Source organism: Neolamprologus brichardi, chromosome 3, assembly GCF_056152115.1.
Source record: "Neolamprologus brichardi isolate AB-2024 chromosome 3, ASM5615211v1, whole genome shotgun sequence".
Taxonomy (NCBI): domain Eukaryota; kingdom Metazoa; phylum Chordata; class Actinopteri; order Cichliformes; family Cichlidae; genus Neolamprologus; species Neolamprologus brichardi.
In genome coordinates, this window is record NC_142106.1 from 22146152 (window position 1) to 22172728 (window position 26577).

At 42.8% G+C, this 26577-nt stretch overlaps 1 protein-coding gene and 1 pseudogene across 1 annotated transcript; both read left to right on the forward strand.

Annotated features, from left to right (window-relative positions):
• The first annotated feature begins 3091 nt into the window (after positions 1-3091).
• On the forward strand, positions 3092-9313 carry LOC148103913 (uncharacterized; annotated as a pseudogene).
• Positions 9314-9943: 630 nt separating this feature from the next.
• Positions 9944-10807, forward strand: LOC148103914 (uncharacterized). Its single transcript, XM_087839214.1, has one exon. It carries the CDS (start codon positions 9944-9946, stop codon positions 10805-10807), a length of 864 nt encoding a protein of 287 aa, XP_087695340.1.
• Positions 10808-26577: the final 15770 nt, after the last annotated feature.

The following is a 26577-nucleotide window of genomic DNA, read 5'->3' on the forward strand; positions in this document are numbered from 1 at the left end:
GTTCAGAACAGGCCCCATATGTAGCGGAAAGCTGCCATGTGGTTTGTTTTCAGTCGGTAGGCTCTGGTCCTCTTGTCCTCAAAGTGCAAGAAATGGTGAATATCTTTAAATCTTTGAATTGACATAGTGGCCTTGTACAATGGGTTATGCAGAGGACTCCAAAAAAGCACACCGACAGGTACATCCCAGTTCTTCTCACTTCCTGCAAGATTGGTCAATCAAATGAAGGCCAGGAGCTTATGTTTGATTACATTTTTCCGCTCTTTTCCCCTGTCTATGGCTTCTCTTCATGCCTCCATGTTTGTTCATGTCAGCACCTCTTCTATTATATTATAAGACATGAACATCTTCCATGCATTTACTGGGGAGAAAGTACTAAACCCAGGTGCAAGCCCTGGCTGACTAATTCAGAATATTGTGGCTAGAGCAGTAAGAGGGGCTCATTCTGTTAGACTCAATATCCATTTCCTCTTCAGAGGACTCATCAGAGGACTCCTCTGTATCTGACTGGCCTTGTTCAGTGGGGGGGTCAATAGTCTGGGTCCTCTATATCTGAGATGTCAGATTCTGAGTCAGTGCCTCCGATGGGCGCTTCATCCCATCCGTCCTGGATGATTTGTAGGGCAAGGTCCACAGCTGGCCTCATAGCAGCCATGTTACTTTAAATATAAAAAAAAAAAACATCAGAAAGGACAATGTTTGAAATGCACAGGAAACTATAAACAGGGCTGCACATAAATCGTCCGCAGGTGCACATTCGCTGTCAAAATAAAAGACGCGCACCAGATAAGAAGTTGGAACGTTCGTTTGTGTACATTAGATGTTCTGGAGGAGGACAGACATTTGTTCAGAACTCTTAAAGATGTCGAAGAAGCAAGCTCAGTAAGCAATTACTTTGGTGTTCCTCCACCGCAAAAGAAGCGCATATTCTCTGAATTTCCGGGAATTTCCTTTTATTTTGACAGCGAATGCACACCTGTGAACCACTTATGTGCAGCTCTGACTTTAAATCATGCATGTTACTGTGTAAAAATTAATTCTTGATCCATCAGAAGTGTAAGTGGGTCAGTCAGAGTTGCTAAGAATTAAAGTTTCATAGAAGATTCAATAGGAACTGCTTGGGGTCATTTTTGACTCCACTTGTGGAAGAGTGGGGTAGTGATACAAAAACTGCATTTTTTTTTTAATTAATGAAAAAATAAATAAAAAAGAAAATGGTCTCATGTTACAAACATATTTTATGAGGAATACCTGGAATATGAATATATTACAACTTTGTATTTTAAAGATTTTGAAGAAAAACAACCCGTGGGGTCATTTAAATCACAATGTTCTGTATGGTTTCAATGTAGTTTTATTCTATCTTTGAATATAATTTTCATATCTTAAAATAAAGCGGTGGAAAAAAAAATACATTTTGCTGCAAGTGCAGGGGATTGGTTACCAAAGTAGGACAGATGAAAATTGAATGATGTCATGAAACTGCAATTTTAAAAAGACTTTGGATGCTGAGTACAATGTAAAAAAACAAAAAACAAACACATTTTATCCACAAAAGAGCCAGAAACCATAAGAAAAGTTTAAAGTGAGACAATTTGTATTTTCATGAAAAATATTAAAATTTAAATGGTAGTAAAAATAATATAACGAGACCATCTTAGACAGGCATATTTTCACCAATCTAGAAAAAACTGCATATACAATTTGTTGAACAATCTAAGAATACTGTTTGTCAATGTGAAATTGCAAAGACTTTAAGTATCTTGTGTGATGTACATAATATCATTAAAGAAACTGAAATTTTGAATTAATGGATCAAGGTCAAAAATCTATATTTGTCACGGCTGGCGGGGTGAGCCGTGTGGTGTGGAGGAAAAGGAGGACCCAAAATGCAGACAGCCGATATGGTGATATGAGTGAGGGTTTATTTACAGTGCACAAATAACAGAACTGAGGGCAGGACAGAACATAAACCTAAACTGGGTGAGCTAAATAACAAACCGGAGATCATACGAACGAGGTGAGTGGCAGAGAGACGCAGACGAGGAACAGGACACCATGAAACACAGACGACGCGACGAGAAGCACAGGCAGACACCAACTATAAATACACACACCAGGTAATCAGGAAATGGCACACAGGAGGGCAACACAGCTGGGAGGAATCAGGGCTGACGGGACAGGGGAAAAGTAAACTGAACATACTCACATCAGACAGAGACCTTCACAATAAAACAGGAAACTCAGACACGAGGACTAAACAGACAGCTTCACAAACAGGCAGGGTGACACGATAGACAGACAGAGACACAGACGCAGACTCAAAGGCAGACCGAATATAACACAAACAATAATAATCAACATCATCATAATAAACTAGAATGATAATAAACTGAAAGCGCTGGGTCACCGACCCAGGACCATGACAGTACCCCCCCCTCAAGGGCTGGCTCCAGACAGCCCAGCAGAAACAAAAACAGACCAAAACAAAACAGAAAACGACCCGACCAGGGCGGGCGGAGGGGGTCCAGGACGGAGGGACAGAGACCAAAAAGGCCCAGATGGCCAAGTTCAGGGGGCCGACCCGGAGGCCGACAGCGCCGGAGGCCAAAACAATTCAGTTCCGGAGGCCGACCATGTGAATGGCAGTGGCAGTGGGGCAGGTCCGGAGGCTGGCCACGCAGTAGGCAGTGGCGTGGAAACAGTTCTGGGGCCGGCCACGCAGTAGGCAGTGGCGTGGAAACAGTTCTGGGGCCAACCGTGCAGACGGCGACGGCGGCGAGGAAGCAGTTCTGGGGGCCTGAAGGCTGCGTGGCCTTCGCAGCACCAGACGAGGCGGAAGCTGAGGCTGGACCAGACGAGGGCGGATGCAGAGGCTGGACCAGACGAGGGCGGATGCAGAGGCTGGACCAGACGAGGGCGGATGCAGAGGCTGGACCAGACGAGGGCGGATGCAGAGGCTGGACCAGACGAGGGCGGATGCAGAGGCTGGACCAGACGAGGGCGGATGCAGAGGCTGGACCAGACGAGGGCGGATGCAGAGGCTGGACCAGACGAGGGCGGATGCAGAGGCTGGACCAGACGAGGGCGGATGCAGAGGCTGGACCAGACGAAGACGAAGACGGAGCTGGACCAGACGAAGGCGGACCAGGACCAGGACCAGACAAAGACGGAGCTGGACCAGATGACGGCGAAGTTGATGATGGTGAAGCCGGACCAGGCGAGGCGGATGAAGCCGGAGCTGGACCAGGCGAGGCGGATGAAGCCGGAGCTGGACCAGGCGACGATGAAGAAGCCGGAGCTGGACCAGGCGACGATGAAGAAGCCGGAGCTGGACCAGGCGACGGCGTGGGTGAAGCTGAGGCTGCAGCTGGCGAGGATGAAGACACGGAGGCTGCAGCTGGCGAGGATGAAGACACGGAGGCTGCAGCTGGCGAGGATGAAGACACGGAGGCTGCAGCTGGCGAGGATGAAGACACGGAGGCTGCAGCTGGCGAGGATGAAGACACGGAGGCTGCAGCTGGCGGCTGGACGGGCTCCTCGGGCCCTCCAGCTGATGAGGCAGAAGACTGGACAGGTTCCTCGGGCCCTCCAGCTGACGAGTCTTGGGGCTGGACGGGCTCCTCGGGCCCTCCAGCGGACGAGACAGGCGGCTGGACGGGCTCCTCGGGCCCTCCAGCGGACGAGGCAGGAAGCAGGCTGGGTTCTCCTGAACCTCCAGCTGACGAGTCTTGGGACTGGACGGGCTCCTCGGGCCCTCCAGCTGACGAGTCTTGGGGCTGGACGGGCTCCTCGGGCCCTCCAGCGGACGAGACAGGCGGCTGGACGGGCTCCTCGGGCCCTCCAGCGGACGAGACAGGCGGCTGGACGGGCTCCTCGGGCCCTCCAGCGAGAACAGTCTCAGGACCATCAGGCACAGGGGCCCCTGGCAGGCGCAGAACAGAACCAGCAGGCGCACGGGCCTCTCGCAGGAACAGATCAGAACCAGCAGGCGCACGGGCCTCTCGCAGGAACAGATCAGAACCAGCAGGCGCACGGGCCTCTGGCAGGAACAGATCAGAACCAGCAGGCGCACGGGCCTCTGGCAGGAACAGATCAGAACCAGCAGGCGCACGGGCCTCTGGCAGGAACAGATCAGAACCAGCAGGCACGGTGGCCTCTGGCAAACACAAAGCTGACTGCAGCTGCACCGAGCATTGACTCAGCTCGGGCAGCGACAGCCGGGTGCAGTCCTCAGCTGGCTTCTTTACCTCCAGGGGTCCAGAGTCTGCTGGGGGCTGAAACCCAGCCTCTGGGGAGGCCCTGGAGTGCGTCTCAGTCTCAGAACTGGCCAGCTCTTGAGGAACGTTTGCAGGATTGTGTGGTTTGTCTCTCTGCCTGGAACAGATGGGTGAACAATAGTTTCTTTCAGATTGAATTGGCCTAGCTGGTTGTACAGGAGGAGTTGGTGAAGATGATGGCTGAATTGGTGGCTGAGCTGATGAGTCTTCTACCAACTGAGCTATTGACCGGGCTATGGACTGCAACGTAGTTTGTAGTCGGTCTGGCTGTGGTAATGACTGGGCTATGGGTCATGAGGCTGAATGTGACGGAGGTGACGACTGAGCGGCTAACTGAGCTAGTGGTTGCTGGGCAGCTAACCGAGCTACCGGCTGGGCAGCTGGCTCAAAAAACACAGCCCCGGTACAAACAGTCACAGGTTCAGGCGAAACAGAAAGAGTGCCTTTTCCACTCACCACAGCCGGCAACTCAGAACTCTCGGGGCCCGGCTGTGGCGATGGGCGTCGGCGGCGTGAACGTCGCTTCTTTCTTGAGGATAGCTCCGACCGGCCGGGTAATTCCACATCCGGCGGGCCGGGCCGCAGATTCCCCGGCGGGCAGTGCAACATATTCACCTCCGGGCTGGGTCGGGAAGCGGTAGCAGCTGGAGGGTGAAGGTGAAGTTCGTGCAGAATGAAGTCCTGTGCGAGCGGGTGAAGAGAATCCAGTAGCCAGGGGTGAGCAGAAATAAGCTGCTGTAGCCTGGCTTCTACAGCGCGGTGAAATTCCTCCCCCTCATGCTCAAGCCATAGGTTAACTAACCTCAAAACGGAGTCAATCAATTCCTCCCGAAACTCCTGGGAAGGTGCGGATGCTGCTGGGTCCATGTTTGGTCGCGTCGTACTGTCACGGCTGGCGGGGTGAGCCGTGTGGTGTGGAGGAAAAGGAGGACCCAAAATGCAGACAGCCGATATGGTGATATGAGTGAGGGTTTATTTACAGTGCACAAATAACAGAACTGAGGGCAGGACAGAACATAAACCTAAACTGGGTGAGCTAAATAACAAACCGGAGATCATACGAACGAGGTGAGTGGCAGAGAGACGCAGACGAGGAACAGGACACCATGAAACACAGACGACGCGACGAGAAGCACAGGCAGACACCAACTATAAATACACACACCAGGTAATCAGGAAATGGCACACAGGAGGGCAACACAGCTGGGAGGAATCAGGGCTGACGGGACAGGGGAAAAGTAAACTGAACATACTCACATCAGACAGAGACCTTCACAATAAAACAGGAAACTCAGACACGAGGACTAAACAGACAGCTTCACAAACAGGCAGGGTGACACGATAGACAGACAGAGACACAGACGCAGACTCAAAGGCAGACCGAATATAACACAAACAATAATAATCAACATCATCATAATAAACTAGAATGATAATAAACTGAAAGCGCTGGGTCACCGACCCAGGACCATGACAATATTGGAAATTTAGGGCAAGGCCATGTGTTCCTGCCATCAAATTCAAAATCAGTTTATTTTGTTTTTACAGTGGTACATTTTCTCAGTTTGACATTTGATATGATTTTATGTTGTATATGTGATTGTTATTTTATATTTTCTTCCAGATGTCAGTATTCTAATCCACCTTCAATGACTCTCTTTCCTTGATCAGCTATTCTCTTCCTTTGAAAATACAGTGTCTCGTCTACAGACCAAGGTACCTTATTTTCATCTCCTTCAGCATCACCAATATCCTCCTCCTCCTATGCAGACTTATCCTCTACTATGGTCTGCAACAGTGGTGGAGAGGGCACTCTGTCTTCTCAGCATTAACAGCAAGTCAGTCAGACAGTTTCACATACCACATAGTCACTATGGAACTAATTTATAGTTTTGGATTTATAGTTTATCCTCATCTGTTTCGCTAACTACAACCAAGATTTAAATATACTGTTAGTGGGGGCCCTTATGTATTTGTCCAACTGGTTTGGAGAGACTTCACATCTTGACCTGTGTGGAGCGCTACTTGGCTGTTGGTCATCCCATCACGTACTTGGGACTGAGAAATGAAAGAGGAATCAGAATGAGAAATATATCTAGTGACTGTGCTTTGCTGCTTTCTATGTTTGGGACAGGTTTGTCAATGAAAGAAGACATCTTTTTCATTGTGTACTTCTGCCTCCATATAATATCCATAATAACTATATATTTCTGCAGTCTTTGTGTACTCTGTATTTTGATTCGTCCTGGCCCAGGGGAACAGGATAGGAACAGGGACAGGGTTGACCAGTCAAAGCAGAGGGCATTCTACACTACTGTGGTCCTGCTGGTTGTTCTGGTATTGAGGTTTGCCAGAACTGTGATTTGGGGTGTGCTCAATAATTCAGAGGGAAATTATTGTCTGATTATGAAATGTTTTTTTCTAAGGGTACATTTTGCCAGCAGTCTGGTGTAACGTTTGCTTTTTCTACACAGAACAGGAAAATTAACATCTTGTTCAAACAAAACAGCAACAAAAAATGAAGTCAGTGAGGGTAAACGCTATTTAATCATTCAAGCTAAAGCTACAATGTTACAATTAGATTACAAGGTGAGGGTCAACTTAAACTATTGGTGCCTCATTTGTTATATATTTTATTTTGACACTGAGAGTGGAAAGGTATAAATAGTCAAAGGAGCTTGCAAAGAAAAGCGTCTGGACTTCTTTAAGTTACTTGAAGACGTTTCACCTCTCATCCGAGAAGCTTCTTCAGTTCTAAGGTCAAATGGTGGGGAGTCCCAGATATAAACCTAGTGGGAGTGTCCCCCCACAGAGGGACAAAAGGACCCCCTGATGATCCTCTAATCGCCTGAGCCAAGGTGTGGAACTGGGTGTGGGTCCCAATCAGCCAGAGTTTAGGGTGAGTTTATTGTGAAACCTGGCCCCACCTTATCATGCGAATTCCTGAGGTCAGATGGCCCAGGGTGTGAGTGGGCGTTAAGGCGTCTGGGAAGGGATCTCAAAACTGGATTATAGATGGCAGAGAGTTGGTGTCGTAAACCACCGCCTCTGTTCAAAGATGGTCGCTCACAGTGGACATAGATGGCTTCTTTCACTCCTCTTTCAAACCATCTGTCCTCTCTGTCCAAAATGTGAACATTGGCATCCTCGAAAGAGTGTCCTTTATCCTTAAGATGCAGATGGACAGCTGAATCTTGTCCTGTGGAGGTGGCTCTTCTGTGTTGTGCCATGCACTTGTGAAGTGGCTGTTTGGTCTCTCCAATGTAGAGGTCTGGGCATTCCTCGCTGCACTGTACGGCATACACCACATTGTTAAGTCTGTGTTTTGGCGTTTTGTCTTTCGGGTGAACCAGTTTTTGTCTGAGCATGTTGCTAGGTCTGAAATGCACCGGGATGTCATGCTTGGAGAAAACCCTCCTGAGTTTTTCTGATACACCGGCTACATAGGGGATGACAATGTTGTTGCGTCTGTCCTTCTTATCCTCCCTCGCTGGTGTCTGATCTTCTTTTCTGTGCCTCTTTGCTGACTTTAAGAACGCCCATTTAGGATAGCCGCACGTTTTGAGTGCTTCTTTTACATGTGTGTGTTCCTTCTTTTTCCCTTCAGGCTTAGAGGGAACATGTTCTGCCCGGTGGTGTAGGGTCCTAATTACTCCAAGTTTGTGTTCCAGAGGGTGATGGGAGTCAAACAGGAGGTACTGGTCCGTGTGTGTGGGCTTCCGGTAAACTTCGATGTTGAGGTTGCCATTCTCTTCAATGTGCACAGCGCAGTCCAGGAAAGGCAAACAGTTATCCTTTGTGTCTTCCCTGGTGAACTTGGTCAATGATTTTGTCCTTTTCCAAGTCTTGAAGGCAAGCTTCCGCTGCCGCTCGTCCATTGAGAGTCTGCTGACATACTACATCACAGTATGGTATGGCAGCTGCACTAAGGCGGATAGACTGAGGCCATGTCCACACTAATATGTCTTTGTTTGAAAGCGTGTCTTTTTCTCTCCGTTTTGGGCTTCCGTCCACACTGAGATGGAGTTTTTGTTCAAGAAAAATGGAGCTTTTTGAAAATGTTCTTCAAAGTGGATAAATTTGAAAATGCTGTTTTCGCATTGCAGTGTGGACTGCGAAAACAGAGGCTTTCGAAAACAATGACGCATTTTAGTCATGTGATGCAGTCATGTGACCTTGTGACCAATTCAGCTAAGATGGCGGATGGAATTGTACAGCAGTTGTTTTGGTTTTTCCCATTTTTCACAGCCCTATTAAAGATTAATATCAGTTTGTACATGCTCCAGATAGCTTTTCTTCAAAGAAGATATAGACCAAAAACCATGTTAATGAAATTAACATGGTTAATGAAATTAACATTAATGAATGTTAATTTCAGCGTATTTGTTTTGGTATGTCTCCCAGTCTATATTCTCGCTTGCTTTTGCAACTTTGTACCCTTGTGTTAGTCAAAGCAACATCTCCACCTCATTGTCAATCCATTTGAAAAACTCTGTGCTTTTCCTCAACATTTTGGCGTTTCAAAAAGCTGGAAAGTAAATAAACAGCATGCGAATGAGGCAGGTCGAATCGTCTTACGTTTCATGCATGTGCAATACAGGAATGCAAGCTGTTATTCTGGGTGGACAGCCAAAGAATATAAATTCAGATCAATTTTAAAGCATACTGTGCGAGTCATACATGGGGAGCAACCTATTCTACAGTTTTCACAATAGACATGTTGGCATTGTTAACACCCCCTGCAAACTAGCTTATTCAGCTATGTCCTCTGTGATATACCTTGGTTTTTGGTCTATATCTTTTGACATATTTGAGTTACTAAGTTACTAAGTCCTGATGTACTAAACAGGCATACTGGGCTTTCCAATGATATTTCATGTGTCTGGGTGGTCTCTTAATTCCAAAGAGGAAGGAAATCACAAAAATGCTCATGAGAAGATTCTTTTTTTCCTTTGTTTCTCAGGCAGATGTATGGGCTCAAAGGCATCTTATTTGAATCTCTGACTGCTGCGGTGTCTTTGAGTGTGAGATAAAGGCACTTGATGGAAACTTTTTTTTTCGTTTGTTAATGGAAATATCCACTCAGATTTAGTATTTGAGAAATGTTCTATGCTTTGGTCATCAGAGAAAGTGATGGCAAATTTCCCTACAGACATTAACTGTGTAAAAAGATTAAGTAGGAGAATTTGCTTGGAAACATGCAAAACTCCTTGGTAGTCCTCCATCTGTTACGCAAACACCCGCATTAATGTTTCCCATGAGATTCCTCATATTTGGATTAGCTTACAGCAGTCTCTCACAGTACAAGGCGATCTAACGACTGACCAGGTGAGTATACTTTAAAACCTCTATTACATATTTAAGCTGTTATTGTCCCTCATATACCATCATTAGTCTATTTGACTGTCAGGCTAAACAAAAGTCCACTTGAGTTCACAAATTATGAATTTACGTTGAAACACACTGACTACATTTTAATATCATTATTTATCATTCACTCCTTGTAAAGTACATCAGTGTATCATAAGCAAATTTAATAAATTGAATATATTTATGGAAAAAATACAGTTTGGTTAATAGATGAAGAACCACTCTTCTTGAATAGATGGATATGTAACTCATGCAGCAAAGGCATTTCATGTCTGTCTTTTTCTTTTTCAGACATGTCAGTGAATGATTCCTCTTTCAGCACCTCTATCCCTTTAAGCACATTGTGTCTCCTCTCCAGACCAAGCTCTTATATTTTCATCTCATATAGTATCACCAAAATTGTACTCTTCATCCCTCTCTACATTGTCATTCTCTGCTATCGCCTCCAACAATGGTGGAAAAAGCGCTCCACCTCCTCAGCAACAACAGTGAGTCCCTCAGACAGCTTCATCTACCACATGGCGACCATGGAGCTGATTGGTATTATTGGGTGTCTCATCTGCTGTTTTGGAATCTACAAGCAAGATTTAATAATGTTACTAGTAGGAACATTTATTAATTATTTCCGCTGGTATGGACAGACTTTCTTTCACATCCTGGCATGTTTGGAGCGCTACCTAGCTGTTGTTTATCCCATCGTCTACTTAGACCTGAAAAATGAAAGAGGGATCAGAATGAGGAATACCACTATTGGCTGTGTCTGGGTGCTTTGTGTTGCTGGGGCAGGTTCAGTGATGAAAGAAAACATTTTCATCATTGTTCACCTCTGCTTAAATATATTGTCCATAATCCCCATCTCCTTCTGTAGTCTTTCTGTTCTCTGTGTTTTGATTCGTCCAGGCCCAGGAGAAAGGGGGACGGATAAGACTGACCAGTCAAAGCAGAGAGCATTTTACACCATTTTGTACATACTGGGAATGCTGCTGTTGAAGTTTGCATCTAGTGTGCTTTGGACTGTAATCTATGGTTTTGGAGGGAGTAATTGTGTAATAATGACAAGCTTTGTCTGGATAAATTTTCTCTTTAGTATAGTGTTACATGTACTACTTTTGAAAAGACTGGGAAACTCAGCATTTTGCAAAAACAACATCCACTGAGAATAGCAGCTAGTTTTGCGTTGATAGGATCAATACAAACAAAGGTACAAACAAATCACTGAAGCATGTTGTGCTTAGACTAGTTAGCAATTGCACAAAGTAATTAAAAATAAAGTAAAAATCTGATTTTTAGGTAGCAAATCAGTGCCGCTATTAGCATTTGCTTTCTTGTAGTCTGTGTCTGGAGCACAAATTACAAAAGAAGAATAACTGAAGAAAGAAAAAGAAGAAGCTGTAGATAGGTGGTTATAAATCAAATTAGTATATTATATTTATAAATAAATATCCAACATAAGTTGTATCCATTTCACATTTGTTTCTTATTTTCACAACATATTTAAATTTTATCTTTGATGAAAGAAGTTTCATGTAAAAAGCACAGCACAGAAAACACGTTTCAAAAAATAATGATTAAACATATAGTCATTTTTTTGCAATTAACGTGGTTTTTGATAAATTATTTTCACTTTAAAGCATATACATAGTAAAGGTGTATCTTAACTCTTGTTTTCACACTATAGAAAAATATAGAAAATATTTTGTTACAGATTTTTTTGTTTATGCTTCCTTTCAAATTAAGTTAGAAAGTGCTAACCAATCCAAATACTAACCAGACCTGACCCTCCTTAGCTAACAATAGAGAAATACATAAAAATATGAATATTTTTTGTGTTCATAAAGCATGTTTCACTAGAATTGAAACAACTCACATTTTTGTGTCTGTGTTTATGTTTTTATTTACATTTTCCCTATATTTGTAAGTGTAAACTGAAGTATTGTCAGTATCATTAGCAAACATGCAGACTGCAGGGAAAAAAGAGACTTGATACTAATTCAGAATAAATTTAATGTCTCTTGTAGAAAATCTCACACTAAATCTTAGGAACATAAAATTATTACATTACAGTGTCAACATGTCTAAAATCTACAGCAAAGGTATATTACTGCACTTCATCATATATAGCTCACATATAGAATGTAAACTTTGTAAACTCCAACACCATCAGCCGTTGAGCTGTTCACTTTGTGTTTCTACTGTTATTACTGTAAAATGTATACCTGTAGTGTAGGCTAATGAGCCTTAAATTGTAAAACTTGTCATGTTTGTAAAATGTTGTACTTAAAAGTAAAGTGTACACAGCAAAAATGGCAGTGTTGATTTTTTAAAGTTAGAAAATATACAGTACTCAGTGTTGAATTTATAACATTAGGGGTTTTGCTGGCCAGGTCTCTCTTGGAATGAGACTTTTCACCTGGAAAAATGAATAATAATAATAATAATAATAATAATAATAATAATAGATAGAGTAAAATACTATATAATATAATACCAACACTACTCAGCGCTATTTTTTAACACTAACACCAGTGTAGAATATTGTTGACTTGTACAGTGTTGAAATAAAACTAGGTCATTGTTAAAAAATATAAAACTTTCAAATGTTTTAATTTAACACTCAGTGTAAATTTAACACTGGTGATTTTGCAGTGTAGATCATCAAAACATACAGCACTATTTTCCTGTATTTGACCTCTGTTTTCCCTGGCATATGCTGAGATAAAAGCTGTGACGGTGTTCTCTCCAGAAACAGTACTCTTTTGATTGTAAAATCATACAGAACCAAAAAGGGGCTGGACTGCATTGTTCACACACATCTACAGCAATCAAAGGCCAATTGCAGCATAATTAACCATCACAAGTTGTCCCAATTAGGGTTGATTGGAATTAAAACTTACAGACAATCTGTTCTTTCCCTCAGCAGTGTCCTCAGTGACTCTGTCCTAAATTAGTGGATCTTAAGGTGCGTGTGTAAAAAGATTAAGTAGGAGAATTTGCTTGGACACAAAACTCATTGGTAGTCCTCCACCTGTTACACAAATACCCACATTAATGTTTCCCATGAGATTCCTCATATTTGGATTAGTTTACAGCAGTCTCTCACAGTACAAGGCAATCAAACGACTGACCAGGTGAGTATACTTTAAAATCTGTATTACATGTTACCAAAAACATGTTACAACCAAAAAGGGGATAAATCAATGACGACACTCAGACACGATGCTTCTCTTTCAGCAGCTTCATTGCGAATGGTTCAGAAATATAAACATACATACAAAAGTATTAAACATCTTAACAATGATGTACAGTCTGTTAGTTCTAGGACAATATACTTTAAGACCATTTTCTTTCCTTTCCTTTAAGCTGCGGATTAAATTACATGTAAGAATTTACAAAAATAGCTTATAAACCAATAAACAAACGCAGATCATTGAACTTAAATGTACTGAAAATAAACAAAGCATTCATATAAAAATATTAATAGGCATTTGCCCCTTCACACAAAATAAACATGTTCTTCAACAACATCAAATGCAAAATTCACACAATGCTGTATGTTTCATACACAATCTTGCAAGATAGTGCTTCATGCTAGCCACCAACAGACCGCTTAGCTTAGCTAGCTGCTTTACAGTATCCTAATAACACACTGAACATAAATTATTTAAATATTCCTTCTTGGTACATTTGGAAACACGGTCAGTACAGCTCAACATACATATTTGTCCAGGTCAAAAACAGAAATGCTCAATTACCACCTGAAAAGGGTATAAATCAATGACGACGCTCAGACACGATGCTTCTCTTTCAGCAGCTTCATTGCGAATGAGACATCCCGGCCAGAGCTCCCCGCGGGGAGATATGCAAAGACGACACAAGAGTTCCCGAGGCTTTTCTGGGAGCCGGAGTAAACCAGAAAACGTCTCCCCGAGCGTGAGTCCTCTATGAAGAGCAGCCTTTCCTTATCACCAGAGGTCCCGGCCACTACAGAGGGCTGGCGCGCTCATTTCCCTGGGGCTTGAAACTGCAAAGGCGCCATGGTGATGTCACACTGATGGTAAAAACATTGCCCTTTTCCGCAGTACCACGAACCCAGCCACCACAAGTCAGAGGCTCCCGGGAGAATCGGTGGACCGGCAACTGTCGGAGGAAGACGTGAGTGATTCATTATCCATTCCTAGCAAGGACAGCATGCTCTCTGTGAGCTCGAGAGCAGTACCATCACCCAGGCCCGAGAGCGAGAGGAGTTTCACGGCCCGCCCTATGTGAGAAATGTTAGATCTGTTGAACTCCTGGCTAGGGCTGCCACAAACGATTATTTGTATAGTCGACTAGTCACCGATTATTTTTGCGATTAGTCGACTAATCAGATCATGCATCCATTGGATGTAAAACGTACAGCTTATTTCACCAGCATATATCTGCTCTTATATAACTGTCATTAGCTTACAGCTTTAAGTGTTTACGGTATGTGCTAACTACAAATAAAGACAAGATGAATTAAATGAAATTAAATGAAATTTGCAGATTGTTTCATTGGAGTTTAATAAACTCAAGTCGTCTGCTCCTTGCTATCTAAAATATAACAGGACACCAAAGTATATTCTCGAGCATCTTCTAATCAGACAACTGATTACACTTCTGATAATCAGTTGTCTGCTGTGTAAAAACTATAACTTTAATCTCAGCCAAACCGATTTACTCAGGAACAAATAAAATACTGAAAAAAGCCAAACAATAAAAATGTTTAAGTTATCTAAGTGACTTATATATCATGTTTAACCTGAGTAGCCAAAGATGGCGGTGGGTTTGAAAATGATTTACAGGGAGTCCGATGTTCTCACCCCGGCTAGCTATCGAGCTGGTGGGTAACAGACATCTCCAAAAACGTTGGAGTGGTTTTGAAAATATGTGGTGTCTTGATAAACTGAGCAGATATTTGAGGTTTACACAGCTACATTCTCACCTGAAAATATGTTAAACGTTTACTTTGTGGCCCAAAAAGAATAATAAGAGTTATATTAAAACTAACTAGCTGCTGCCATTGTTTGAAACTGAGCAGGGCCGCGCTATGAATTCTGGGACACAGCTTCTTCTTCTTCGGGATTTAACGGTCGCTGGCATCCTTGTACATGCAGTGCTGCCATCTTCTGTTTCAGTCCGTTATTACACTCTTAAATCCTACAACTTATTCCTGCGTCTTTTTGGGATCTTACAAAGCTTCAAACAACGCGTCGACTATTAAATTATTCGTCGACGATTTTGATAGTCGACGTAATCGTGACTAGTCGACTAAACGTAGCAGCCCTATTGGATATACAGCTGCTTAAAGGATCAACAATGCGACATTTAAATCTTCACAGATGCAAATAGTTGTAGCAAAAAGTTTACAGTCAGTGGTACAGTCAACTCCTTCTGTGAGACTGAGAGGCTCAAATCCTCTGTACACAGTCTTCGTGTTTTTATTATATGAACATTTTAGGTTATCAGTAAACTTTCTCTTTATTATTGGTTTAATACTGGCCTGGGAAACAAATTTGGTTCTTTCATCATTTTAATGATGTTTGGTTGTTTCTAATTTTCACTGCATCGTTTCCCAGGAGTTAAGGAAACCTGAAAGCTGTAGGAGTAGTTTGCATAGAGGGTGAGAGTGTAACCCTACTTATTTATCTAAAGCTACAGTTTACACATGTAAATGTCAAACACCTGCTACTGACAGCGTCTACTGAAAATACACGTGTGTACTATGATCTAATGATGTTACCTAAATGCCTGATGTGCAGTAGTTTGCTAGACAGCATAGCAAACTGGCCAAACTTATGGGTACAGCTCATTCAAACATCTTCAAAATAGACACTGCACTTTCTTAAATGTGCCAAATACGAAAGACCATTGAATATCATTGCTTTATGAATACAACTGAAAATACTGAAAATGAGTTGAGTAAACACTTGTATATACCTACGTCTGTCTTCTATGTTTCATAGTAATGTCCACATCTTCTAACTTGTGGCTACTTTTCTTTCAATCAGCTGATAACAGAAAAAAACCCCACTGAACATTGTCTACTTGAAAAGAATAATATATAAAAAATAACTGAATGCTTGATCCCTTTCTCCACCTGAATATTGCCCTGTAGTAAATATGATCCAGCGCAGACAGATAATTTATCTCCCCCTTTTGACTCGCACACAGCCTCCAGCCAAAAGGCCATGTGCTGCATTTGTCGGAGTCTTTGAATTTGGACAGTCTTTGTCGAGTCGCTGTAACGTAATCGACGTATAAATGCGGGCACAGGAGGATGCGGTTCCTGAATTTGGACACAGCTACGATATCGGACACTGCTTCTTTTTCTTCGAGGTTTAACGGCAGCTGGCATTCTTGTACTTGCAGTGCTGCCATCTTCTGTTTCAGTCCGTTATTACACTCTTAAATCCTACTACTAATTCCTGCGTCTTTTGGAATCTTACAAAGCTTCAAACGACGCGTCGACTATTAAATTAGTTGTCAACGATATTAATAGTCGACGTAATCGTGACTAGTCGACTAATCGTGGCAGCCCTACTCCTGGCTCCGCCCAGAGCCTGCATGCAGAACTACTTCGAAACAAAACCTGTGTGTCAACATGAACTTCACATTTGCAACTCCGTTTTTCCCCACTGTCCTTCCCTCACTGACCACAGCAGGGGAATTTATGTCCTGATTCAGCCATGAATCCAGCTCACCTGATTCAACCGTCACTGGCATCTGGCCACAGATGATATGTGGCAATATGTGGCACTGCATATTCTTCCCTTAGTGTCACTGTTTTTCAATCTTTTAATTAGAGTCCTTAAACATGAAATAGACTGGTCCACAAGTCAATACAGCTGTGAATGTGGCTAATTATCAATCAATTACCAATCAATAACAAAATGATAGTTTTTATTTTATGCATGCTTTAGTCAACCACTCACCCAGAGGATCTTCAATCCCAGAAAATTCCTTCTCTTCATTTAATAAAGTCTGTCATCCTTCCATGTCCTGGTAACTGGCCCATCCAGAGCTGTATCATTTTGTATCATCATCTTGTTGTCCTGCAACCCGTAGAATTTATTTGTCAGTAGTGGCTAAACTTAGCATTAAACAACAAGTGTGTGTTAAGTTTCCCTGCTTCAAACTTGTTGAAAAATTGTCACATGTTCATGAGTGTAAGCTGCTTTTCATTGTGTGTGTGTGTGTTTGTAAGCGGGTTAATTGTATGTGTGTTCAGTGGATCTGCAGATCCAGCAAAGCCCCTCTCTTCCTTAGCTTTTTTCCCCCTCTTTTCCAAAAAAGGTGATTCCTTAAAAGGTGCCTTTCTCTTACATTTCTCTGCCTGTGTGTGTGTTTTTGTTTCACCTTTTGTTGTGATTCTATGGAGACTTTCTAAACTTCCACAAGTCAGTTGGCCCCAAATTTCAACCCAATTATATGTGCTCTTAAAACCCTTCATTTCTCCTCTAATTCCCTCCTTGCTGCTATCCGTTTCACAGCTGCTGATTCTTGCTGGATGTGGTTCCCATTATGTTAATCTATCATTTTGCTCCGGCTGCTGTGGTCGTGGTGGACGGTTGATCCAGCTCCGTAGCCACCTGTATTAACACACTAAGAGATTTATTTAATATCATTTTCATCACTGGTAAATAGACAAGCAGGCAACACGCCCACCTTTACAGTGCAAACTGCATGCCGGTCTCACAACACATTCCTCTCTCTATTTTTCCTTTCTCCACATCAGATTTAAAACCCAACATAATTCACACTACTAGTGATGTGTCGGTCGCGAACGAAATGGCTCTTAGAGCCGGATCTTTGACGTGAACGACGCGAGCCAGCTCCTTATCGCGAGCCGTGTTTGTTTTTTCTTGCTCTCACCCTGTCTCTCTCTCTCTCGCACTGTTTTTTCCGCTTCACTCCGCATGCGAGCCTTGTGCTTTGCGCTGGGCAGAGGTGGGAGGAGCGGTAGTTACACTCGCAGTAGCACAGGAACAGAGCGGAAGGGAGAGAGAGAGAAAGAGAGCCAGGGACAACAACGTCACATTAGAAAGGTATATACTTATATTTAATTGTGTTGTGGTTTGCAGTGTTTTGTGTTGTTTCACTTTAAATTTGTTTAAAAGGAAATTTAAATAGTTAAAAGTTGAAATGTAAATAGTTGGTTTTTGTATTATATGATTTCTTTATTACATTTTATGTGGAGTTAATAAATAAAAGTATATTTACGGTGGCCCCTAGAGACAAAGCATGTACAAATTCCAAAACACGTAAAAACTCAGAAGCACGTAAAAACTACAAAATACGTACAAAACACAACAGAAGTGCTCCAGGATGCTAGGCACAGTGTTGAGCTTTAGTTACCTAGTGGCTACACAAGCCAGCAAGTACCAACAATCGGATTTGGTGTGTGGTAGTAAAAGGTAAATGAACTTTTTTTTTTATTATTTGAATATATATGAGTGCTTGTGTATAAATACACAAACCATACACATATGCTTTCAATTGTGTAATTTAACTGATCTAGGTAGCTCTCTTTTGGAAGTTCAGTTAAAGCTAGAAATGTGTTTTGGAGTTTGTAGGTGCTTTGTCTCTAGGGGCCACCGTATATATTTATATATAAACATATATAAATAAGACTTTTTTTTTTACATTAGTAATTCCTTTTGTGAATATTTTTTTTAATTGTTAATAATAAATTAATAAAAGCAACAAAACAACCTGAAGAGCCGGTTCGGAGCCGAAAGAGCCGGTTCTCTAAAAAGAGCCGGAAATCCCATCACTACACACCACTACTCACCTCTTACTGCTTTGACTGTTCTTTTTTTTTTCCTTTACACCACAGAGAATTTCACCCCATTAAGCCTGTCTGTCTCTATGTGGCTCCGAATTACCCTCTTTTCTCTTTCTCTTTTGTTTTTTCTAAAAAACTTGCCAGGGGACAGGCACACAACAATCAACAATTTCTACCGCTGAAGCGAGTGATTCAACCTTTTTACCTACTGTAGAACTCAACCTGTGATTTTTAAATACGTATCTTGTTCTACGCCAGAATAAATATAAACCCGTGATTACACAGCAGTTTCTGTGTTATTCTGGTATGGTTTGAGAGCCCTGAGTCCTCAGGTTATAAATCTAGACCTCTAGACGCCGCTGGTCCATATTTTGCATCCAAAATACGGTGGGGGTTCAATTTCAAGTGTGGTTCAATTTCTTACTCTTAAAACCCCCAAATTACTATCCAAAATATACAGAATGCTTTCTGAAACAGATGAATCAATATTACTTCCTATTGTAAAATGGGAAGCGGATTTATCAGTTAACTTAGACCAAAACTTCTGGTCTCAGATTTGCTTAAAAACCTTTCATCTAATTAGAAATCCCAGTCTTCAATTAATTCAATACAAAATACTACATAGAGTGCACTATACAGGTCATCGGATGTTCAAGATGGGCTTTACGTCTACCAACAACTGCTCACACTGTCAAACCAATACACTGGACAATTATATCCACGCTCTTTGGTTCTGTCCACCAGTTCAGAAGTTTTGGCGCAAGATATGTGAAGACTTATCAAAGTGTCTGAAATGTAACATTCCAACTTCCCCTTTAGTGTGTTTGTTGGGCAGCTTAGATAAGGTCACTACAGATAAGAATATAGCCTATATGGTTTTCACTGCCCTATGCATAGCCAAGAAAACAGTCCTCATGAACTGGAAAAATAAAAATAATCTTAATTCTAACCAATATAGAAATTATCTATTAGATTACATTAGTCTCGATACAGCCTCTGCCACCACATCAGATCAATTGCTCTGGGCTCCTTTGATTAGCTCCATCCCCTAGTGGGGGTGGGGGGGTCATAGTTTGGTCCCACCTTCGCTGTTGTGATTGGTGTGGGGGTAGGGACAGGCTTAGGGCGTCGGGGGGTTCCCCAGGAGCATCTTCCTTGGGGGGCTCAACCCAGGGTAGCGGTCATGGCCTATTAGGGGCTCTGCTGGCTCTTAGGTGACGGTTTCCTCGTGGCTGCGTGCAGCGGGGCTAGGGGAGGGTCTGTGCTGACGGACGTGGGTTACTGACCTGGTAGCCTGGCTGCCCCTGGGTGGGTCCGGGACGGGCGTGGGGTTCTGGGGGTGCTCCGTCTCTGGGCTGGGGCCCTGGCTGGGCCTCGGGGGCTTGGGTCCTGGTTGGTATGTTGTTGGGTTTGTGGGCGGGTGGGTGTATGGGGGCCCGGCCCTGGCGCAGGGTGCCGCCAGTGCATCGAGCCACCTGGGCTCTTCAACTGGTGGGGCAGGAGCTCTCCTCTCTTCAGGAACTCACTCTGCAGGAGGGGGAGATACAGGAGAGGTGGAGGAAGATCTCAGCCTGGGCGTCTATTGTCTTGTGTAGTCTGGAAGATGAGTGGATAACGGGGTGGGTGCAGTTTTCTCTGTGGTGGGGTCAGGTGGGCTGTCCCGGGCTCTGTGGGGCGGGGCGGCGCTGCTGTTCTGGGCCCCGGTCCGGATGGGCCTGGGCCCCCTTTCCCTGGCGGGTTGCGGAGTATGGGGGTGCCTACTGGGGTCAGCGGGATAGCTGGCCCCAGGGAGGGGTCACTTGCCCCTCCCTTCCTTCCCTCCCCATCTCCAGCTGCCTCCCTCTTCCCGCTCCACCACAATCACCCACACATGCAGGGCCTTGGGGTAAAGGTGTGTCACCAGGGTGCAGGGGAGGCATCCCCCCCTCTGTCCCCTTCTGGCTTCTTGTGCCTCAATTTTATCTCACAATTTAGACATTCACATTACTCACACTCTCATAACACATACATATAGGGTCTTGGGGGTGTGCACGCTACATGGACTCCAAAAGACCATCAGGGTGTACAACCTCACCCCTGGCGTCGTTGCCCACCTCTCAATTTTAAATACACGTTGACACTGAGGGCTATCAGGAGGGGCTATGCGCTTAGCTGCTCTCTGGCAGGTAGCTCCATGCCCTCCTGGGTTTTAAATGCACCTTAGAACACACATGCATCAACACTACATATGAGCGGGCGGAGGGAGGTTTTGGAGTCTTCTCACACCCCCGTTCTCTAGGAGGAGGAGTTGGCCGTCCGACTGGGGTCTGGAGTGTGGGGCCTCCCTGCTGCTGCGGAGTCGGGGCGGTCTGCTTCTTCCCACAGCAGGGAAAAGGGTAACACCACCTGGGTCTGGGTGCAGTTTCCCCCTCCAGGGGCAAAGGTACCTAGACCCGGTTCTTAGAGTACGCTTGGGGAGTGTGATTGTGTGTACAGTGTCTCTTTATGTCTGTCTCCACGTTGGTTGAGTGTTGAGTAATTGCATATGAGAGCATGAGGGTGGGAATGGATGTTTGTATCTGTGTGTGCATGTATGTCTGTGTCTATATGTCAGGTTGGGTATCACACGCCACCTCTCTGGGGACATCTCAGGCCCTCTAAGGTATGGAGGCCTATCTCCCCCCACCACTTTTCCTGCCAGTGGCAGATGCCCTCAGACATCGGTGCGTTGGTGGTTCTTTGTGTCTGGGGGTGGGTGCCCAGGTACACACTGGCTCACTCCTTGGTGGCTGCTTATCAGGGCCTGGAGCCTGGGGCTCGCTCGGGCCACTTCGGGGGTGGGGTGCGCAGCTGCCCCTCTGTTGGTCTTCCTTGGTCTCTTGTGTTCTGGGGGCCTCTGGATGTCTGGAGTTTTGATCTCCTCCATACCTGCTTCATGCCCTAGAGGATGGGGCTGTGGCTCCCCACACCCTCTAGCAGATCATTACATGAAGGAACCTTTTAAAAACAAGCGCGTTCATGCTCACAGGTGTACACACGGGTGCTCGCACACACAAACGACACCCTTTTTGGCTCCTACCTCACTGTCGATATTACGTGCTGCACAATAATGTTTAATATTTAGTATTTACTGTTATATTCCCATATATCATCGTGATATTGTTTATTGTATTGCTCTCGTTTTCTTCTGCTTCTTTTCTTTTCTTTCTCAACAGGTGATCCAGGTGATTGATATATTTTTTTTTTTGTCTGCTTATTTAGTTGGTTTTTGTTTTTTTGCCCTTTATTCCCGTCCCTCTTCTCCGCTGTTTTTTCCCCCTCTTCCTTTCTCCCTTTTCTTTTCCACATTGAAGTCTGTCCTGTATCTAGCAAGTGAAAATAAAAAAATAAATAAAATAAACAATAAAAGGTGAATCAAATAGACCATTACGGCAAGGCTGGGACGGTCAATTTGGTAAAATAAATCCGTTGGGCATCTTTCCTCGCCTTTAGACAATAATTCTGATGGCAAAAGAACCAAACGGGACAGGCAAAAAAAAAAAAATAAAAGTACGGTGGGGGAGCCAACTCAAGAACAAAATCCACAAGGCCCACTAGACGTCAACCTGAGTATCTTAAAATGTGTCTTCGCTCTAGTGCCCTCTAATTCACACATTAACCGTCAGTGTCACCATGTTAATATTTCACACACTGAAACACACAGAGCGTGTCTCACACGCAGAAGCACACACAGAAACCTCTGAGCTCAACTTTGGAAATAATTTAAAGTGTTTCTGCACCAAAAGCCAGTCTCTATTTCATCTCTATTTCATATACTAAAACTTTGGCCATAACTTTGGCCATAAATCTTTCACTGTTCCTTGCCCCAAAAGCCAGTCAAATGTGGAATTTAATTTGGGCTGCAACTCTAGTCTCAACGTAGAATGTTTTTTAGTTTCTTGCTACAGCCAGTTCCTATGTCACATGGGAATTCAGCCTCAACTTATGATGTTATGTTTCTCACGCCGAAAACCAGACACCAACAAAATTTAATGTGAAAATTCATGTAACTTAGCGAACAGGTTAATTTAGAATGTCCAATATGCACACATTGATTTTTTACAACAGGTGGTGCTCACCTTTTTATTCTGTTGGACTGGTCCTCTGTTCACCTCGTCTCACGATCTCACCACGGGCCAAATCTGCCTTCCTCAGCAGACCAAAGATCCGGGTCACATGGCACCAAGTTGTTAAATATTCCAATTCTTGGAATGCTATCTTTGGGCTGAAGGAAGAACAACACTCCGTGTATAAAAATGCTCAATCAACAATCTCTTTATTCCATACAATTCTCTTTATTCCATACAGCACTTTGAGCTTTAAAAACATCTAGACGGGAGATGTGGACAGGGGGGTGTCCGCCAGATCTTGAAGTGTCTGAGCATTTCTCACATTCTTATAGCTTCAGCCCCCCTCCAAACTAAGCATTCACATTCTTTCTCTCTTAAGTGATGGCCTTGGCTTCCTGTTTTATCTCCACCTGATAAGATGGAGCAGAAAACCTCTACCGTATGTTCTCTTCTTTCTAATCAGACAAATAAGGCCATGATTCTCTGAAAACAGCGTTTCTTATAAATCAGCAGTATAATGCATCATAAAACAATGTTATTCATTCACAATAAATCAGCAGTCTAATATAATACAAATCAGTCTAATAAATCTTATAGTTGTCACCTTCTTCTAAGTTAGGAGTATAATTTAAACTAAAACTACATAATGATTTCACAATCTGTAATTAGAGGTATAACGTGGCATAAGATAGTATAATAATCTCACATGCCCCATCCTTTGTACGTGGTGGATAGCTTCACAGCTTTGGTTAGCATAATATAAACACAGTGAAGCTGGAGGATAAACGCTAACTTTTTTTCCACTCGATTAAAGTTAATGTGAAGGTTCCCGAAGGTTAGGGACAAATGAAATCACATGTCGGGATGCTGTTAACGGACCAAACTTTAACGAGGAGAACAACTGCAATATAAGGTAGTCATTAATATACCGCTGCACGGCTGGGTTGTAGTTACATCGTAATGTTTTAAAACCTGAGCTTTAAAATGAATAGTGATGATTGAAATCGAGAGAGGCCCACAGTTTTTAAGGTGCTTGTTCAGCTTAAATAGAACAAAATACAAAACATCAAAACATGTTAAAAACACAACAGCTTTAATAAATGCAGAATAGTTTGGACCTGGGAGCACGGTACATACGTCGCCACTTAAAGATTGGCTATCCCACCTGCTGTGAATGTTTTAATGCAGTGCAGTTATTATTATTATCACTTGCCACATCCTGTTTATGACAGTTAAAATAAATAACATTCATATAAGAAATAAAATTGTATAAGAAATAAAATTGTCTTGTGTAAACTGTATGTGGTGTTAAATAGGCCTATACTACTGTACTTTAATGTCGGTCATAAGGGTGGTACTTCAAGAGCCACATATTTTATGAGGTGGTACTCATTGTGAAAAGCTTGAGAACCACTGGTTAAGGCCACATGCTTATTGGTTTAATGTCGCTGTGTTGTATGGGCTGATACTGGTAGGGCATTTTGTTTGTACACACTGTACTGTAGCTTGTTGGAGTACCCAGCTGATCATAGGGGAAAACTTTAAGGGGCTCATCTCTCCCTCCTTGGCAAACTATAGGTCCCTTCTCTGTCCCTTTCAGGAAAGCCTGGGTGTGGAGATGCTAGAGGTTCATCCATTACTTCTCCAACTACTTGTCCATCTTCCATTCGATGGTCTTCTTCCTGTGGCATGTTTTCCTACTGTATCTCCTTCCTGTATGACATGTGCCTTTCTTCACGCAGTGGTTTATTTCCACTGACATCTGGTTTTCCCTGGTCATCATCATGCTCTGTGACTCTCTCTGTACTGGGAACTTGAGGCTGTGTTACGGGCCCATAATAGTACTCCCATTCCTCCTCATCATCTTTCCTGGTTTACATGTTCTGTGTCTTTTTCACTCACCCTTCTTTTCTTTTGCTTCGATGGTACTTCTGTTTGTGTTTCCAGGGGTGAGTAATCATATGGCAGCAGCAGGTTGCGGTGCATGATTCTTGACCTTCCTCTCCCTTGCTCTGGTTTCACTTCATACACAGGAAGGCCTTCAGCAACTTGACAGATGGCAACATGGATATCCTGTTCCCAGTGATTATGAATCTTCGCCGTTCATCCTCTAGGTGTTTTCTCAGAGGTGAGACCAAAAAGCAGATCAGTAAGTACCCTTGGGGACCTCCAAAAGTTGATTCTGTTCATCTGGACGTAGCTTTTTGTGGGAGAAACGCTTCGTCACTCATCCAAGTGACTTCTTCAGTCTCAGCTGACTGCAGGTTTCTACAATCTTATTAACAGTACATTTGCATAATGACTGAAACCAGCCCACTGAAGGAACAATGGGCTGTGAGGTCAGTTCCTTAATCTTAATTATGCAAAGTCTCATGACCATTGATCAACAACCACTGATCAAAACCCACTAATCAAAGTCCACTGATCAATGGCCATACCGTTCACAGAGAGTTGGGGAATTAAAAAACCAGTACACATGTTGGAAAACTAAATATGTGAGCAAAGAAAGCTAATTAATTATCTTAGTTTTTTCTGGGAATTTCTGTATGCTTTTTGATATCAATTTTCTTCTTCACTGAATAATCACAATTAATGCAATGATGCAGCATTGTATTTAACCATGACTAAACACCCTGTGGAAATATCTGTTACACTTTGTGTTTGATGAACTATATCACTTGGAAATTCATGCTGATATGTTAGTCTTTAGAAAGCAAACCTCCTACCTTATATTCTCTACTAGAAACAAAATAAAACCTCTTTTTTAATTAAAACAAAAAAGCAAATCAGGTAACTCACACGTTAGTTGTTTATATTGAAGTCATTTGAAATATTGTAGGCATGACAGATAAGATGAATCACGTTTTCATGGTTTGTGTTTAGGTGTGAGGTAAGAAAATTTGATTTTAATACAGATTTACGTTCATGAAATGATTTGTGTTTCACTTGTGAAGTATAAGTTGTGTGTTAACATATCAAAGAAAAATGAAACAGTGCATTTAAAAACAGTGTTGTAATCTCTTATGATTATAATAATCTCTGAGCCGGGGGGGGGGAATGCTGACGCTCTGGTCACCTTGGAAGTGGAGAGAACAATGAGAAAATTTTCCTACAGAAATGAACCATGAAAAAAACAAGACCAAATTAAGCTCTACATAATGCATCCGTCATAACATTCTCTGAACCCTTAAGGCCGTGAAAACAAGCACCATCTATTTCATCACAAGTTGATTTGGATTCTGTAAAGAACACAAAACTGTTGGAGGAATCTGGTTAGTGTACACTACCACATTAAGGAAGTGACTGCAAAATAACATAGTTGAACTGGCAAGAATTACATTTCCGGGAGAAGCAGTACATAGTAGTTATAGTATTAGAAGTAATAGAAGTAATAAGTCTAATAATAGATCTTGGGTCCCTGGGTCATGCTCTGGTGTCCATGAAAGAGGAGCGAGCATTATTAACATTCACCTAATGAAAAATACAAAAAATTAAAAAGCATTCAAAACATCACAGCTTGCTTTGCAACATGCAAAACCTCCTTCCTCCTCCCTCCTTCCACATGTGATATGAACACTCACTAATGATTTAAAGTGCTGTATAAAGTGCAGATATCAGTTTACCACACATTCTAACACCATCGAAGGAAGAAAAGGTGGGTGTCCTTTAACACTTGTTAAACTATTTGTTTGCTTTTGGATGTTTTCTGTTTGTGTTCATGTGGGTACTGTTTAATCTGACATATTTCTTTTTTGTCAAAATTACAAAATGCAGATCCCATCAATGAAAGACACATAAAAAAAAGCTGCAATTGCTGCAGATTTTTTTCTTTATACTGACTGAAATTGACTTGAACTGTGTAGATATAAGAGCAATTTAGAAAATACTGTTGTTTTGTTAGCATAAAATGTATTTGAAGTTTGTGTTAGCAACATACTTTACTGAAAACATCAGTATGTCATTTTTGCTTCTTTTCTTTCAGGACAAATACACATGCAGCTATAATATTAACATTTTATTGATTGTCTTCTAG